At 38.0% G+C, this 18149-nt stretch overlaps 1 protein-coding gene and 1 pseudogene across 6 annotated transcripts in view; one reads left to right on the top strand and one right to left on the bottom strand.

Moving 5' to 3' along the window:
* Positions 1-18149, top strand: part of CTNNA3 (catenin alpha 3) — a 1737547-nt gene that overhangs the window by 955487 nt on the left and 763911 nt on the right. For all 5 annotated transcript variants that reach the window (XM_082408616.1, XM_082408615.1, XM_082408617.1 and 2 more), the window contains one exon: positions 15432-15584. In XM_082408616.1, coding sequence (XP_082264742.1) covers positions 15432-15584 — 153 coding nt within the window. The remainder of the gene's footprint in view (positions 1-15431; positions 15585-18149) is intronic.
* Positions 5709-12123, bottom strand: LOC309636253 (DNA polymerase epsilon subunit 3 pseudogene; annotated as a pseudogene). Its single transcript has one exon. The product of its transcript is annotated as a DNA polymerase epsilon subunit 3 pseudogene (transcript).

Raw genomic sequence — 18149 nt, 5'->3', positions numbered from 1 at the left:
ACTTAATATTAGGAAGAGTTACATTCAAATGCTGGCCCTGCCATCATCATCTGTGTGATCTCAGGAACAGATTTCACCTTTCTGAACCTCTCTGAACCTATAAAATGGAATTAATAATACATGATAGGGCTGAAATGCCTCTGAGTGCCTGGTACATAGTAAATTTTTAGAGAATATTGGTAAATTGATTCTATTACATTAAAAACTGAGTTTATTATCCAAATGCTTAGAACAAACAGTTAGCAATTAAGAGACCCTACCAATTTCCCCTTCTAACTCTTTTCAGGATGCTTCAAAAATTAGTTTCTGTTTAAGTTAAGGCTACTTTTAACCTTAGGTCATCAGGAACATAGGATTAGAAAGGATTTCATTAAATAATCTAGAAGTCTAGTGTTATGCCACAAGTTCAAATTTTTTCCTCCAGAAATATGAAGATTTAGCTATTTTCAAAGAACTTTGCTTTCCATTCCTTTCCACTATTTAATAACCGGAGTTCTTTTTCATGTACAGCTTTAACTTGGTCACTATTAACACATAAAAGTGGGGCAAAAACTTTTCAACCATAAACTATTAATGCAATATATTATTGTAGTTTAATGGGAAGATTTAGCAAAATGGCCTGAGCAATGTTTTAATTCAGAAGTAGATTTGGAAGTGGAATAAATAGGGATCCCCAGCCAGGTAATATTAGTTGTGTAAAAGCACAATTTTTTTTTTTTTAATTATTATTTATTTATTTATTCATTCTTGGCTGTGTTGGGTCTTCGTTTCTGTGCGAGGGCTTTCTCCAGTTGTGGCAAGCGGGGCCACTCTTCATCGCGGTGCGCGGGCCTCTCACTGTCGTGGCCTCTCTTGTTGCGGAGCACAGGCTCCAGACGCGCAGGCTCAGTAGCTGTGGCTCATGGGCCTAGTTGCTCTGTGGCATGTGGGATCCTCCCAGACCAGGGCTCGAACCCGCATCCCCTGCATCGGCAGGCAGGTTCTCAACCACTGCGCCACCAGGGAAGCCCAAAAGCACAATTTTGAAGGCTGGGAAAATTCCAATTTCTCAACTTTATGGCCTTAATGGGAATTCTCTTTCTACTGTCAGCACTTAAAATCATGGAATGTAAGAGTTGGAAGGCACTTAGCACAACCTGTCTCATGATGCAGATGAGAAAGCAGGTTAGTGTAGTGAGGTGACCCACCTAAGGAGGAAGGGGACTGAACCTACACCCAGTCATAACCTACACCCACTTCAGGAACTCTCACCCTCAGGACTGTCCTCCCTGTTAGTTGTACGACTTTCATTCTCTACCTTCTTCAGTATTTCTACCCCATCTGCTCCTCCCAAGACTTAGAAAAGTTGTTACTATGAGCTCTTAACAACTGTGTCTTTCATTCTGGTCTCATCCCTCTAGATTTCCTTCAACAAAGTTATGCACAAAGACCTGATGTACATTTATACCTCCAATGCTTTTGGAATCATTATTTTTCTTAAAAAAAAGTTAAAGCAATCCTTTGTGTGTAGGATTACCAGATTTAGCAAATCAAAGTACAGGATGACCAGTTAAATTTGAATTTCAGATTAACGGCAAACAAATATTGCATGGGAACATAATTATGTATAAAAAATAGTTGCGTTGATCTGAAATTCAAATTTAACCAAGAATCTTGTATTTCATCTTGCAATCTTACTGATTTCCACCTCACATCATCAGTGAGACAGAGAAACAGCAAAGGGATTACTAATACTTTTCTTCATAGTGAGAGGATGTTTCTAGCTCCTAGAGAACTACTGTGTTCCAGAGTTATGAAAATTCCCTGTGGTTTCACAGGTCACATCTTCATTTTTTTGGTTAAGTATTGCTGCTTAACAAACCACCATAAACAATAGCAACCATTTTACTGTTTCATGATTCCATGGGTTGGCTGGGGTGCTTGCTGGTGGGGCTGTTAGGGGGTCCATTTCTGTAGTATTTTCACTTGTAGTCTCGCAGGTAGTGGTAGTTCAAATGGTGTCTGGGTTCAGGGCTTGGTATTTGAGGCCTCAGTTCTTCTTTTTCTCTCTCTCCACGTGGTGTCTAATCCCCTAAGGCCCCCATTCATGTGGCTTTTCTCTCTATCAGGGGAGCCTGGATTTCTTACATGTTGGTTCAAGGCTCCAAGAAAGGAGAGATGGAAGTTGACAGGCTTTCTTAATGCCTGAGCTCCAAAGTCACTAGGATGTTTTTGCCTCTGCATTCTATAGATCAGAATACTACAAACCCTGCTCCAGGTCTACAGGACAAAGTAAAAGCACTATCTCTTATGGGAAAAGTGGCATGTGTCTATAGGAAGATGGGATTGTTAGGAGCTGTCTTTGGAGACATCCATGGTCTTCCGTGTGAGTTGAGGTAGTTGCTATAATTTGTTCTCAGTATCCTCACTTGCCTTCCCAAGAACTTCATTTTCCATCCCGATGTTTATGCTTGTGGCAATAATACAAACTAGTTTAAACAACATGAGTCATCTCCACCTCTTCTTTCAAAATTTATTAAGCAGTTTGTTTTAAGCACCCTCTATATACTGTACTTTTAACACAGGAAGGAGAAAGTCCCTATCCGTACAGTGTTTTTTGTTGGAATATTTAATGTTCTTTTCTTGTTCTAGATCTGTGTTTGTTTGTTTTTAGTAGGAAAACAAACAAACAAAGCCTATCTCCCTGCTCATTCATCTTAATTCCTTTGCTTACCCATGGCTTGTCCATTGGCAACACAGAAGCATTTTAGCTCAGAGAATCAATGGACTTCATCTGTGAGGAATGAGATAGATTTCTTAAACATAGCTGGGAAGAAGCAAATTATACATTTTGGGGTAATAACATGAATGTTCTACAGGTGATTTACTGTTTTTTTGTTTCAAATAAACAAATCGTCTTTTCTTGCTCTGTGACTTCATTGCCTGTTGCACTAGAGAGCAAAGACAAAAGTCCTTGGCATTGTGTTTCAGAATTTCTATAATTTGGCACCAACTTAATCCTCATAATTTTTTTTTTTATTTTGCTATAAACTTTATTTATTTTTTAATTTAATTTTTTTTACATCTTTATTGGAGTATAATTGCTTTACAATTGTGTCTTAGTTTCTGCTTTATAACAAAGTTAATCTGCTATACATATACATATATCCCCATATCTCCTCCCTCTTGCATCTCCCTCCCACCCTCCCTATCCCACCCCTCTAGGTGGTCACATGATCTCCCTGTGCTATGCGGCTGCTTCCCACTAGCTATCTATTTTACATTTGGTAGTGTATATATGTCAATGCTACTCTCTCACTTCATCCCAGCTTACCCTCCCCCCCTCCCTGTGTCCTCAAGTCCATTCTCTACGTCTGAGTCTTTATTCCTGTCCTGCCCCTAGGTTCTTCAGAACCATTTTTTTTTTTTTTAGATTCCATATATATGTGTTAGCATATGATATTTTTCTCTTTCTGACTTACTTCACTCTGTATGACAGGTTCTAGGTCCCTCCATCTCACTACAAATAACTCAATTTCGTTTCTTTTTATGGCTGAGTTATATTCCACTGTATATATGTGCCACATCTTCTTTATCCATTCATCTGTCGATGGACACTTAGGTTGCTTCCATGTCCTGGCTATTGTAAATAGAGCTGCAGTGAGCATTGCAGTACATGACTCTTTTTGAATTATGGTTTTCTCAGGGTATATACCCAGCAGTGGGATTGCTGGGTCATATGGTAGTTCTATTTGTAGTTTTTTAAGGAACCTCCATACTGTTCTCCATAGTGACTGTATCAATTTACATTCCCACCAACAGTGCAAGAGGATTCCCTTTTCTCCATACCTTCTCCAGCATTTATTGTTTGTAGAGTTTTTGATGATGGCCATTCTGACTGGTGTGAGGTGATACCTCATTGTAGTTTTGATTTGCATTTCTCTAATGATTAGTGATGTTGAGCATCCTTTCATGTGTTTGTTGGCAATCTGTATATCTTCTTTGGAGAAATGTCTATTTAGGTCTTCTGCCCATTTTTGGATTGGGTTATTTGTTTTTTTAATATTGAGCTGCATGAGCTGCTTGTAAATTTTGAAGATTAATCCTTTGTCAGCTGCTTCATTTGCAAATATTTTCTCCCATTCTGAGGGTTGTCTTTTTGTCTTGTTTATGGTTTCCTTTGCTGTGCAAAAGCTTTTAAGTTTCATTAGGTCCCATTTGTTTATTTTTGTTTTTATTTCCATTACTCTAGGAGGTGGTTCATAAAGGATCTTGCTGTGATTTATGTCGTAGAGTGTTCTCCCTATGTTTTTCTCTAAGAGTTTTATAGTGTCTGGCCTTACAATTAGGTCTTTAATCCATTTTGAATTTATTTTTGTGAATGGTGTTAGGGAGTGTTCTAATTTCATTCTTTTACATGTAGCTATCCAGTTTTCCTAGCACCACTTATTGAAGAGGCTGTCTTTTCTCCAGTGTATATTCTTGCGTCCCTTATCAAAGATAAGGTGACCATATGTGTGTGGGTTTATCTCTGGGCTTTCTATCCTGTTCCATTGATCTATATTTCTGTTTTTGTGCCAGTACCATACTGTCTTGATTACTGTAGCTTTGTAGTTTAGTCTGAAGTTAGGGAGCCTGATTTCTCCAGCTCTGGTTTTGTTTCCCCAGATTGCTTTGGCTATTCGGGGTCTTTTGTGTTTCAATACAAATTGTGAAATTTTTGTCCTAGTTCTATGAAAAATGCCATTGGTAGTTTGATAGGGATTGCATTGAATCTGTAGATTGCTTTGGGTAGCATAGTCATTTTCACGATGTTGATTCTTCCAATCCAAGAGCATGGTATAGCTCTCCATCTGTTTGTATCATCTTTCATTTCTTTCATCAGTGTCTTATAGTTTTCTGCATACAGGTCTTTTGTCTCCATAGGTAGGTTTATTCCTGGGTATTTTATTCTTTTTCTTGCAAAGGTAAATGGGAGTGTTTCCTTAAATTCTCTTTCTGATTTTTCATCATTAGTGTGTAGGAATGCAAGAGATTTCTGTGCATTAATTTTGTATCCTGTTACTTTACCAAATTCATTGATTAACTCTAGTAGTTTTTTGGTAGCATCTTTAGGATTCTCTGTGTATAGTATCATGTCATCAGCAAACAGTGACAGCTTTACTTCTTTTCCAATTTGGATTCCTTTCATTTCATTTTCTTCTCTGATTGCTGTGGCTAAAACTTCCAAAACTATGTTGAATAATAGTGGTGAGAGTGGACAACCTTGTCTTGTTCCTGATCTTAATGGAAATGGTTTCAGTTTTTCACCATTGAGAACGATGTTCGCTGTGGGTTTGTCATATATGGCCTTTATTATGTTGAGGTAAGTTCCCTGTATGCCTACTTTCTGGAGGGTTTTTATCATAAATGGGTGTTGAATTTTGTCAAAAGCTTTTCCTGCATCTATTGAGATGATCATATGGTTTTTCTCCTTCACTTTGTTAATATGTTTTATCACATTGATTGATTTGCATATATTAAAGAATCCTTGCATTCCTGGGATAAGCCCCACTTGTACATGGTGAATGATCCTTTTTAATGTGCTGTTGGATTCTGTTTGCTAGTATTTTGTTGAGGATTTTTGCATCTATGTTCATCAGTGATATTGGCATGTAGTTTTCTTTCTTTGTGGCATCTTTGTCTGGTTTTGGTATCAGGGTGATGGTGGCCTCGTAGAATGGGAGTGTTCCTCCCTCTGCTATATTTTGGAAGAGTTTGAGAAGGATAGGTGTTAGCTCTTCTCTAAATGTTTGATAGAATTTGCTTGTGAAGCCTTCTGGTCCTGGGCTTTTGTTTGTTGGAAGATTTTTCATCACAGTCTCAATTTCAGTGCTTGTGATTGGTCTGTTTATATTTTCTATTTCTTCCTGGTTCAGTCTCGGAAGGTTGTGCTTTTCTAAAATTTGTCCATTTCTTCCAGGTTGTCCATTGGCATATAGTTGTTTGTAGTAATCTCTGATGATCCTTTGTATTTCTGCAGTGTTGGTTGTTGCTTCTCCTTTTTCATTTCTAATTCTATTGATTTGAGTCTTCTCCCTTTTTTTTCTTGATGAGTCTGGCCAATGGTTTATCCATTTTGTTTATCTTCACAAAGAACCAGGTTTTAGCTTTATTGATCTCTGCTATCATTTCCTTCATTTCTTTTTCATTTATTTCTGATCTGATCTTTATGATTTCTTTCTTTCTGCTAACTTTGGGGTTTTTCTGTTCTTCTTCCTCTAATTGCTTTAGGTGTAAGGTTAGGTTGTTTATTTGAGATGTTTCTTATTTCTTGAGGTAAGATTGTATTGCTATAAACTTCCCTCTTAGAACTGCTTTTGCTGCATCCCATAGGTTTTGGGTCATTGTATTTTCATTGTCATTTGTTTCTAGATATTTTTTGATTTCCTCTTTGATTTCTTCAGTGATCTCTTGGTTATTTAGTAGTGTGTTGTTTAGCCTCCATGTGTTTGTATTTTTCACAGATTTTTTCCTGTAATTGATATCTAGTCTCATAGCATTGTGGTCAGAAAACGTACTTGATATGACTTCAATTTTCTTAAATTTACCAAGGCTTGATTTGTGACCCAAGGTATGATCTATCCTGGAGAATGTTCCATGAGCACTTGAGAAGAAAGTGTATTCTGTTGCTTTTTGATGGAATGTCCTATAAATATCAATTAAGTCCATCTTGTTTAATGTATCATTTAAAGCTTGTGTTTCCTTATTTATTTCCATTTTGGATGATCTGTCCATTGGTGAAAATGGGGTGTTACAAGTCCCCTACTATGATTGTGTTACTGTCGATTTCCCCTTTTATGGCTGTTAGCGTTTGCTTTATGTATTGATGTGCTCCTATGTTGGTGCATAAATATGTACAATTGTTATATCTTCTTCTTGGATTGATCCCTTGATCATTATGTAGTGTCCTTCTTTGTCTCTTGTAATAGTCTTTATTTTAAAGTCTATTTTGTCTGATATGAGAAGTGCAACTTCAGCTTTCTTTTGATTTCCATTTGCATGTAATATCTTTTTCCATCCCCTCACTTTCAGTATGTATGTGTCCCTAAGTCTGAAGTGGGTCTCTTGTAGGCAGCATATATACGGGTCTTGTTTTCGTATCCATCCAGCCAGTCTATGTCTTTTCGTTGGAGCATTTAATCTATTTACATTTAAGGTAGTTATCGATCTGTGTGTTCCTATTACCATTTTCTTAACTGTTCTGGGTTTGTTATTGTAGATCTTTTCCTTCTCTTGTGTTTCCTGCCTAGAGAAGTTCCTGTAGCATTTGTTGTAAAGCTGGTTTGGTGGTGCTGAATTCTCCTAGCTTTTGCTTGTCTGTAAAGGTTTTAATTTCTCCGTCGAATCTGAATGAGATCCTTTATGAGTAGAGTAATCTTGGTTGTAGGTTTTTCCCTTTAATCACTTTAAATATGTCCTGCCTCTCCCTTCTGGCCTGCAGAGTTTCTGCTGAAAGATTGGCTGTTAACCTTATGGGGATTCCCTTCTGCTTGTCTTTTTCTTTTCTAGAGGATTTTTCTTCACACTGGATTTTAAATCCTTAAAATGATAGTTATGACAACATTTCTCATCTAGCAAATGCTTTCTACCCACTGTAGTCCTTACAGTATTGATTTCTATCCCTGGATCAAGAAATAATGCCATAGTATGACTATCTCAATCTCTCAGGTGAGTCAATTTACTGAACATCACCCAGCTAACTGGTAGAGCCAAGGTTTCAGCACAGGTCCATCCATCTAACCCCAGCCCAAATTTGTAACCACTCTGCCAGGGGCCAGGGATAATGACCTATTCACCTTCAGAACTTCTAGTGCGTAATACACTGATTTTACTATTATAAATGTTTTTCTTCCTTATTATTTATTTTACATGTTTTTAGAATTTCCATTTTCTTGTTCCTTTAATCTCTTTCCTCATTATTTGAGAACTGCACACATGTTAAAATTCTTAATAAGGAATATTTTAAACCTCCTTTACTTCATTAAAAAATTAAAACAATCAAATATATTCCATTTCTACTAAATTATGCAAAGTGAAACAGATATTTGGTTTCACTAAAGGCAGGTTAAAATTTTTATATATATTGAGAAATAATTGTCTATTTCATAAATGCCAAAATAAAGACTTAAGGTATGTGAAATAAAATAGGATTCTGGTGAAAACAAACAAAAAAACACAACAATTTGATTGATTCTTTAGCTGCTGAGTTGCTGAATTGCTATAGTCATCTCTTTTCCATGTTGGTAGTACCAGTGCCACACTCAGAAAAATATGTTTAGGCTCTTGTACCTCCTCCTCCTCATTCTTGTCATCAAATAATATTAAGTATCCATAAAATACACATCTCATTAAATTGACACAGTAGGTATATGCTGAATTAATTATTAAGTGATTTAGTTCCTATTAGTTAATTGAGTTTTGAAAGTCATATTTTGCTCTTTGACTTAGAATTAAAGTGGCATTAATATGCACAAATATAAGTTTTATACTTCCCTGAGGATGATTCTTTTCTATAACACTTTCTCTTCTTTCCATTCCTCTTTCACACAGTTTCATTTTTTCTGTTCCCTTATTTGGTGGGGGTTAGAGGGTGGGCAGGTCTTTCTTACAGTTTGCACATACAGCTGTGACTTTTGGAATTACATTGTAGAGAAATATTTTATCTGAGATCCCAAACCACTTACATCAGTGGTAATGTACAATTTAAATGAAAAAAATCCCATATGAATATGTCAGAACATATAAAGGAAATTACTTAGCATGGCATTCAGGGTCTTCCATATTTTGTCCCTATGTTCATTTATGGTCTGATCTCATAATATTTCCTCTTTCATGGTCAGCCATAATACAGGAGATAGCAGAATTAAACCCAGTGGTGTGCAAAGCAGAAGTGGCAAAGTGTGATCACCAATGGGTAGTTTATGTAAGACATCAGAGTCTATTACTTGCTACGCGAACGAACAACACTAACACCAGATAAATGTGTCTATATTGGATTCTCCTGAAAGCAGATCCTGAGACTGGGGCCTTTATTTGGTCATTTATTTGAGAGGCACTTCCAAGAAGCAAGTGTAAAAGAATATCAAGCGTAAGAGAACAGGCAGGGAAGGAGGAAGGGATACACTATTGAGGTCACCACTATAGGCAACAGTTGCTTAAGGACCTCTGAGAAGAGACAGAATGCCTCCCAGAATTGTCTGACCAATAGATGGAAGCTGGGAATTTTATCCAGTAGCTCCCATACCCATTGGTTGAGGGTTGCTCCCAGTAGTATTGACTCTCTAGAACTTTGAGGCTGTTTGTGCTTGAGCTGAGAATCTCACAGAGACTTGGAGCAGGCCCTGAGAAAGAGTAACAAAAAGAAGCATGGAATGCACTCGAGGTGGCATGTCTTTGGAGGACATGGAACTGTCCCCCACAGCAACAATTGAAATCAGAGACTGGTCCAGTGGATGAGATGTAAAGTACCAAAGGCCTCTAATGTAGCCTATAATCATAGCTATGAATGTAATGGTAAATGATCAGGAATCAGTAAGAGAGAGAATCTTGTGAGAAAACTGTGGGTTGGTTGCATTAATTGTGCTATTTGTTGTTTGCATGGGTTGAAGATGCTTTCAAAGGGGAAGATATTTCCCTGCCTGCTGATTGTTTGCTATCTCTTAAGCATATCACTCATGTCTAACAGAAGTCACCAATTTCTGGCCATTTCCTTCTGTCATCTTTTAATCTTTTTGTCTGAATTTTGTTCTTTTACCTGAAATACCTTTCACTATTTCCATTGTGCCTAATGAGACCCTATTTCAATCTTTTCTCTACCGCCACATTCCAGTCACACTAGATACTTTTGATTCTGGAGGATCCCTCTGTTTTATTTGCTTATGATAGTCTCTATTCCTAGAATGTGATGCTTGCCATCTCCCAGCTCCAACTCTTAACATCCTAATCACTTTTTTTTTTTCACTTTTAACAGGAATTTTTATTTATACAAAGCATTATAATTTTCTCAGTATTCTTCATTCATTTATCAACAAACTTTCCACTGTATTCATTTAACAAATTAACAGTGTCACACTACATTTCACTACCTTTCAATCTCCAAGCACTCAACTTAGAGACGAACAAAAAAGTGCTCAAAGCACCAAATGGAAAGAGAAGAAAACTAGGAAAGGTCAACAGAGATACTTCAGAAGCAGTTAAAGGGGATGGGTTAGGGGAGGTATTAGATTCCTGAGCACCATCAGATTTCCCTTATGGTTCAGAAAGGTTTACAAAATCATTTTTAAAAGACATGAGATTAGAACTAGGGAATCAGAGGAAACCACACTTTGGGATGTTAAGCAGGTCATTCAAGTCCCTGGATTGGGAGAAGTGAGAAAAAGAGGGACAGAGAAAGTGGGAATGGGGAGCAGAGGAGAGGCAGAACAGAGACAGGAGGTGAGAAGCACAGAGGGAGAAAGTTGTGCCTAGAAGAAATAAAGTCTGGAACTTGTCATGAATTGGAATAATGAAAAGCCAAGTCACAAGTCTAGGAGATGGACTACAAGAAGAGAAAGCCTGGAATTTTAAACCTTCCAGGAGGTGACAACAAATCCTGAAGCTGTACAGTCGCAGGCAGTAAGGTGCATTTAAGACTAAACCATCTGTTTTACAAGAGTAAGACATTGTCAACCTTGCCTGACTAATTCTACTCTGTTGATTTAAAAGCGTTATGCGCCGAGAACATAGCAACCCAAGCAGGTAACATGCGTATAGGCAATACAGAAGGGGTCCAAGCCAAGTGGGTCTGTAGAAACCAAACTTCAATTAATGTTACTGTCAAGGGAGGAGACAATAGAACAAATGTCATTGTCTCTCGAACCCTTATAGTAATTTCCTAAAGCTAAGCCATTCTGATCACCTGAAATAAGCTAGTATTGCCAAATACTGTACAATCAAATAGGCTGACCATGATCAAACCCCAATTTTTCCTGAGCCTTGACTGCCTCTGTGATCTGGAACACAGTCGGCAGCATGGAAGTTATTATTACTTTTTTGGGGGGGTGGGGAGGGAACTGGGGATCAACAACTGCCTAACTATACGTGTAAGTAAACAAGAGAGATCAAATTGACCAATTAAATTAGCTGTTCAGAATCTCTCTTGCCAAAAAGTCATAACCTTGCGACTAATTAAGCAAAACAGGATTCCGCTACTCAGATGCTCCGAGTCTGGGAAGCGCTGGTTTTGATGATAATTCTGATGATAATTCAGTTTTTATTTCGATCTTCTGCCTAAGACTACTCTGCCCAGCACGAAAAACCTTCACACAAATGTGTACGGCGTTTCAGAGTGGTACCTTCCGAGCTGCGTCTCCCCATCCTCTTCAGTTGTCCACTTCCTCCTCTTCATTCTGTTCTTCTTCCTCCAGCCTTTCCTCATCTTCATCGTTGTCCTCATCCCTGCCCTTGTCTTGCTCTTTCGAATCCGTTTTTTTGTCTTTGTCCTTCTTCTTTTGCTCTGAAGCTTCCTTGCCTTTTTGCTTCCTCCTATAAGCTTCCGGAGCTTCTTTTAACGGGGTCACGAACCGCTGAAACTCCATCTCCTCCAGGGCGGAGAACACATCGCTGGCATTCAGTGTCTTGCGTTTCCCTTTCATTGCGAAGTTGTTGGCACAGGATGTGGCGTACAGCACGAAGACGCTGGCGGCGCGGGAGATGGCGCTCCGGGCCTCCTTGGAGATGCTGACACCGTCCGGGAGCGCCTCCTTGATGATCCTGGTGATGACGGCATTGGGCAGGTTTAGGTCCTCGGGCCTCTCCGCCATTGCCGCGGCCGGGGCCCGGGCCTCGGACCTCCTCTTCAGGCCGCTACGGCGTCCGGACTTCCCGCGTCGCCACGGTCTGACCAAACGAGGCTTCCGTCGCGCCCCGCGTTGCCCACACAGTGTCCCACAGTTCCCCGCGCGCCATAACCTCCCTCCTCCTCCAGCCCCGCTTCCGCCTCCAGTGGCCGGTGCTTCCGAGCTTTCTACGCTGCCATGGTTTTGGCTCGAGGAGCTTCCGTCCGGCCTCACCAGCACCTGGCGTCCCTTCCCAGGCTCGTTTCCCTGCTTCACGCCACCACCATATCTGGAACTTGCTTAGCAAATGAGGTATGGCTCACTGGGCTTTCCGTCCCTTTCCCTAATCACTTTTTAAAATGGAATACATATGTCTCATCCTTACAGAAGCCTTCTTAACTATGAGAATCAGTCAGCTGTTTCTTATTTGTTTGCACTTCTTTTAAGATACTCATCAAACTCATTGTATATCTCTCCCTCCCTAATAGTTAGCCTGTCTTTGTTATACTGGCATTCCCCAAGTTGCCTAGAATGTTGCTTTGCCCTTAGATAGAAAGCTCAAAATGCATTTGTTAAATTGAATGAATATGCAACTACAGAAGATTCGTTTTGCTTATGATATTTGCCAGTGTCTTCTATCAGGTAATTTCAGCCCATTTTCCAACAGAATTATGAAAACATTGGCATAGATCTTATTTGAAAGCCCTTTTTCCAGTCCTTCTGTCTTGTCCTACTGAACATAATATCACACCTCCGTGGTACCCTTTTCTCAGTTATTGTGTTGTGTAGTTAGCAACATGCCTTAGAAAAAAGCAAAAAAACGTGTTCCTAATTTGGTTTAGTTTTTTAAAAAATAATTTAGTCAAAGAGTTTATTTATTCTTTAATTAATAGTAAATCAGCTATACCTCAAGCCTCAGTTCTGCAACATATTTCAACATTTGTATATGGGATGATGGATTGAATGAATAGCAGGGAAAATATAGTTGAAAACCTTGAAGAAATAAAAAAAAAGAACAGGGGAGTAAATGCCATTAAAATGAAGGGAACGCAAGGTGGCACCACTGAGGGGAGATGCATGGACCAGAGCAAATGTATTCAGTGCTTGAAGAAGATTGCTGCAATTATTCAAGTATTTACAAAAATTGGCACAATCTAAGACAGTAGTTATTTCTATCTCTATCATTTTTATATGGTGATAAATCAAAACGTATTTTTTTAAAGCATAAGAGGACAATCTGACTTTCTGAGTTTAGTTTTAGTTGGTAACATACGTCGAAGTCTTTTATATGAGAAACAATCCCTCTTTAAACCTGTATCTCAGTGTAGTTAATACCAAGTCTTACTTCTTCATGTGACAATCAAATTACTAGAAACAGGAGTTTATTCTGTCTCCACCTGTTCATCTCCCATTCACTCTTCAAACCATAGCAATAGGACTCCTGCTCCCACTTTTCCACCAAAACTTCTTAATAACCTGCTAGTGGTCAAATCCAATAGAGAAGTCTTGGTTCTTTTAATTTAACTTATCTTTAACATAATACTCTGAACCCTTTTATCGTCTTGAGATTTCTTTGCTGTCAGTCTCCTGGTTTTTCTTTATTACAATATTTAATGACACTCCTCCACTAGATTATAAGGGATCATGTGTTTCCAACTTGACATTTTTCACAATACCTAGCTCTTGGTAGAAATGTAAGGAAATGGTGTTCAGAAAGACTTGTTGAATTGAATGAGATCAAATACACAGAAAAGAAGATTCAACACATCCATAATGTGGGTGTTATAATTGTGTCTGGTAGGATAAGTTCATTTGAAGAGCATTGATACAGAGGTTTATTTGAAAGTTTTCCTTCCAGCTGTTGGGTCATTTCCTCTCTTTGTTTCTTGGCCATCATCTCAGCCTCTTTTTAGGTCCTACTCTCCATCTGCACGACTACCATAAGTGGTAATATTTTTCAAGATTTTATTCTTGGACATCTCACTGTGCATCTCCCTCTATATGATTCTCTTCACCTCCTTGGCTTGAATTACCTCCCATATGTATGCTGTATTTCAGTCACATATCTCTAATGTAAATCTCCTCTTAGCCCCCCTTCTATATGTCCTGGTTACAAATGAAGGAAGAAAAAGATAAAGGGGAGGGATGGTCATTGGAAACAGCTCCCCTTCTGAGAGATTTCTTCTACTTTTCTCTTATGTACCTGGAACTAAAACAACTTGTATTTCTCAGCTTAACTCCTAACTTATGATCTCTTGCCTGACTTTCCTGGTCCACTGTTTATGGACATCAAACTGTTCATTCACTCAAGGTCTTCCCCTTGCCTTGTAAACACTTAGCACTCTACACCCTGTCCAAGTAAGTGCTCAGTAAATGTTAATTAGTTGCTATTAGTGTTTTGCTGTTCTGCATGCTAAGCAGAATCTTTCCTTGGGGATCTTCCTACTGCCTTTGTGAAATTGTTGATAGCCATAAAAATGTCACAGTTCTTCTGAGAAAGCTCCACTATCTTAGACAAAGGTATTTTTCTCCCCCCAAATCTATAATTATTATGGATTTATTATCCTACAATTGTTATAGGAAGAGAGACAGTGGGGTTTTTTTCATGTAGCTACATCATTTAACCCCTTGAAAATATATTAATTCTAATGTAATCCAAAACTAAATGTCTGCTGGTTTTAAAAAATATTCTAAAATATAATTTTCACAGACGGTAAATTACAAATTCCCTGCCTGATAGCTATTCATATCCTTATTACAGAGGTTATTAAATTGAGGGAGATGACCAAAAACTTTGGAGCCATTCATAATCATTGACATTGTTAATGAAACATTTCAAGATATTGTGATCTTTAAGGACTCAATATTATATAAATACAGTGCATTAATTTTCCAACTCAGTTTTAAATTTCAGAAGATATCTGCTGAGTAGAGTAATTGCCTGATTGTCATTTATAAGCTTACACATAATCTAATTTAAAGGAACTAATTGTAGTAGAATGTTATACTTGTTTAATAATTTAAGGTGTGAGGGCAAGAACGGTTAATGCAAATGGAGAAAATTGGACATCAAACTCATTTTTTATTTTCCTTGCTCTATTAATCTGTTACCAACTGGCATAATCAGTGGTCTAACTTGGTTTAATTACCTTGAAGTCTACAATTTAGCTAATCAAAATTTATCATGAGTTCTTCCAACAAAGTAGAAAACATTTTATAATTTTGTAATTATGAAAATACATGATGTACAATGTTGCTTGTACACATGCATAAACATTACAATAGTGCAATTTCTTTGAGGGAAAAATACAGTACTATCACTTATAATCTGACCTCTGGGCTAAGTACAATTTAAGAAAAAGATAGTAATTTTTGAGAGCAAGAGAGCTATTTGCTCGATGATTTTTTTTCTTGGATATTTAGCTTGTTTTAGCTTTGTAAGTGACATTCATGCAGTCTTAAATATTATGATTTTAGAGACTGCAAAAATATATATAAAAAATTTTGTAATTACTGAGATTGTAAAAATAGGAAATAACAAGACCTATTTCTTGAAAAAAAAAAAAAAAACCTGAATTTTTTATTTCTCCTCAGCTCCGTAAGGCTATTATAGATCATGTGTCAGACTCCTTTTTGGATACGACAGTCCCACTTTTGGTTCTCATTGAAGCTGCCAAGAATGGCCGGGAAAAGGAAATAAAAGAATATACTGCGATATTCCGTGAACACACCAGCAGGCTTGTAGAGGTGAGTGTGCTAGAACTGTAACTACTCTAAATCCAGGAGAACAGGGCTCTCATTCCGCATTTATAGCTGAATTGGATTCAAATACAAACTTTTGTCCACTTATAGCAAATGAAGCAGAGTTGGGCCAAAGTACTACGAAGGTATGTATGTCAAATTGTATAAACTATCCCCCATTGGCTTGGAAAAGGAGCAAGTTATTTAGAAAGAATTATGAAAATGTGATCGATATATTTTCTTAATGTGTATTTTTTTCAGAGCTACACACACATACACACACACACAAACCTGGTTAAACACAGGTTTTATCCTTACAAATACTTTCTTCCTATTCTAACTTAAAAGTATTAGATGCTTTCTCTCATGCCACTTTATTGTTCCTCTCCCATCTTTTCATGGTTGTTACTCTTTCAGCCTTTCAGATCATATTCAACTATGAAACATGACTATAGAACATGAATGTAGGGTATACAGGGATAGAGAAACCCAGAATAATTAAGTAGGGATAGTGGATTTGTCCATGTCACAATAGAGGCAAGAGGAGATGATAAAACTGTAATTCCCTCCTGCTTGGAAACTGGAAACATGGAAATGCCCCATGATTTGGGGGGCAGAGGGGCATATTGCTGAAGGAGCTATGAAGTGCTGGGCGATTCCTAGAAGACAGGTAGTGGAATTTACTGTCTTATGGACATCAATAATACAGCCACGGTAGAAGAGAAAGCCTGAATGGAAGAATGCCTAACCCCAGTAAAGTGACAGTACTCGCAAGGCCAGGAAATACTGGAAGGAAGGGGAAAATGTGGTTGACCAGATCCTTGTACTAGAGCGAAACACTGCTGGTACCCATCAGTGTGACTCTGTCAGTTGCTCATGGCTTGTGTCAGTACTCATTGTCAGTGCCTGTGCCTGCGCTATGCTGATTATTCAATGTTTCGACTGCCACACCTTCCTATATAGGCCGTGAATTCTGTGGTGAAATATGTGTTTGGGGGCCCAGATTGCTTGTAAAACTTGTGTTAGAAATAGTCCCCACTTGAATTAGAAACGTTGTATAGTAAATGTTCTATACAACGTTTACTAAAGTAGAGGACTTTTCCAACATCTTTAACGTGGATCGACTGGGAAGGAAGTTTCCGATGTAGCTAGCACTTCCACTGGGTCCCAGTCTTCACATCTAGAAAATAAGAGTGGATAGATAGATGATTACTAAGATAATTTCAGCCCTAAAACTGCCCCACCTACGACTTTGAAATCTTTGAACTTGCCAAGAACTCTGTGAGACAGGGCAGCTGATATAATTCCCATTGGCCTTACGTGGAAGTAGAAATACAAAACCTAAAACAAGCTAATGAGAGTCGAAGCTGGTTTCCAGGTTTACCGTGTTTAACTAATTCATTCAACTATTTATTATTTATCTAGTTTTATTTATTCCTTCTTGTACTCATTCCTCAAATATTTACTATTTCCAAAGGAAAATGTTAAAAATTAAAAGAGAGCAGAACAGAAGCAGCAGGTCATTAAAGGCACCTAACTAACTGTGGCTACTAAATATCATAAACCTATTGTCCAGAAATGTGTTTTCTAAGCTGAAGGAACACCAAATTATGAAAATAACTTTTTTGGTGAAATATTCTGAAAGTAAAAGTTGGTTTCTGCTAATAACGTTGGATCCTTATTCCTATTTTTCAGTTTAGTTTCTAATGAAACATAAATCTCATGAGGTGCTCAGTAAAGGACTCCTTGATCCCACGATTTTGGGAAAAAAGTTCTATTTCTCCTCTTGGAGATTTTACGTATCTGAAAAATTCAGATATAAAGAAATCTCTTTAAGTCAGAATTTCCCCAAATCAATTTATCTGAAGTACTCTTTCTTTCATGATGCTTATTAATAAGGCACTGCCTTCCACAAAGACTTGAGAATACTACCTTATTTTATTAACAAATGATAGTTTATTACTATGTAGATAGAGCTCTAAGAATCTATTTTAAATGTTTAAGGATTTTGAAAATTCTGTAGTTCATGTGAATATGAAACAATAACAGATTTTGGAATTTTGAGCTACTAGGGGACTGAGAATGGGTCTTATTCAACTCTTGGTTCCCCTAACACATTATAATGAGATTATGCTGGCTTTGGAGTCTTCCAGTTCTCACTCTGATATTACTTAGAAACTTGTCTTCAGTTCCAGTAAGCTTTTACTACTTAACGAACCATCCCCAAACTTAGTGCTTAGAATAATCATTTATTATTCTCTTACTGATCTGCAGGTTGACTGAGCAGAGCTGGGCCGTTCTCACGTAGGGTCTCTTTCGTGTGCTTGTTGTCAAATATTGGCTGGGGATGGAACCCTTCAAAGGTTTGATTTGGCTGGACAAGCAAGGTGGTACATTCACATGATTGAAAGTGCATGCTAGCTGTCAGCTGGGAGCTTAGCTGTGGTTGTCAACTGGAGCACCAGCCAATAAATACATGGCCTTTCCATGTGGCTTCAGCTTCTCACAGCATAGTTTCTGGGTTCTGAGATGAGAACCCTTGCTCCCAAGAGCAAGCCAGAAACAGGAAGT

Source organism: Balaenoptera borealis (genome assembly GCF_965194805.1).
Source record: "Balaenoptera borealis genome assembly, chromosome: 10".
Taxonomy (NCBI): Eukaryota; Metazoa; Chordata; class Mammalia; order Artiodactyla; family Balaenopteridae; genus Balaenoptera; species Balaenoptera borealis.
This window is presented reverse-complemented; position numbering and strand designations above follow the sequence as displayed.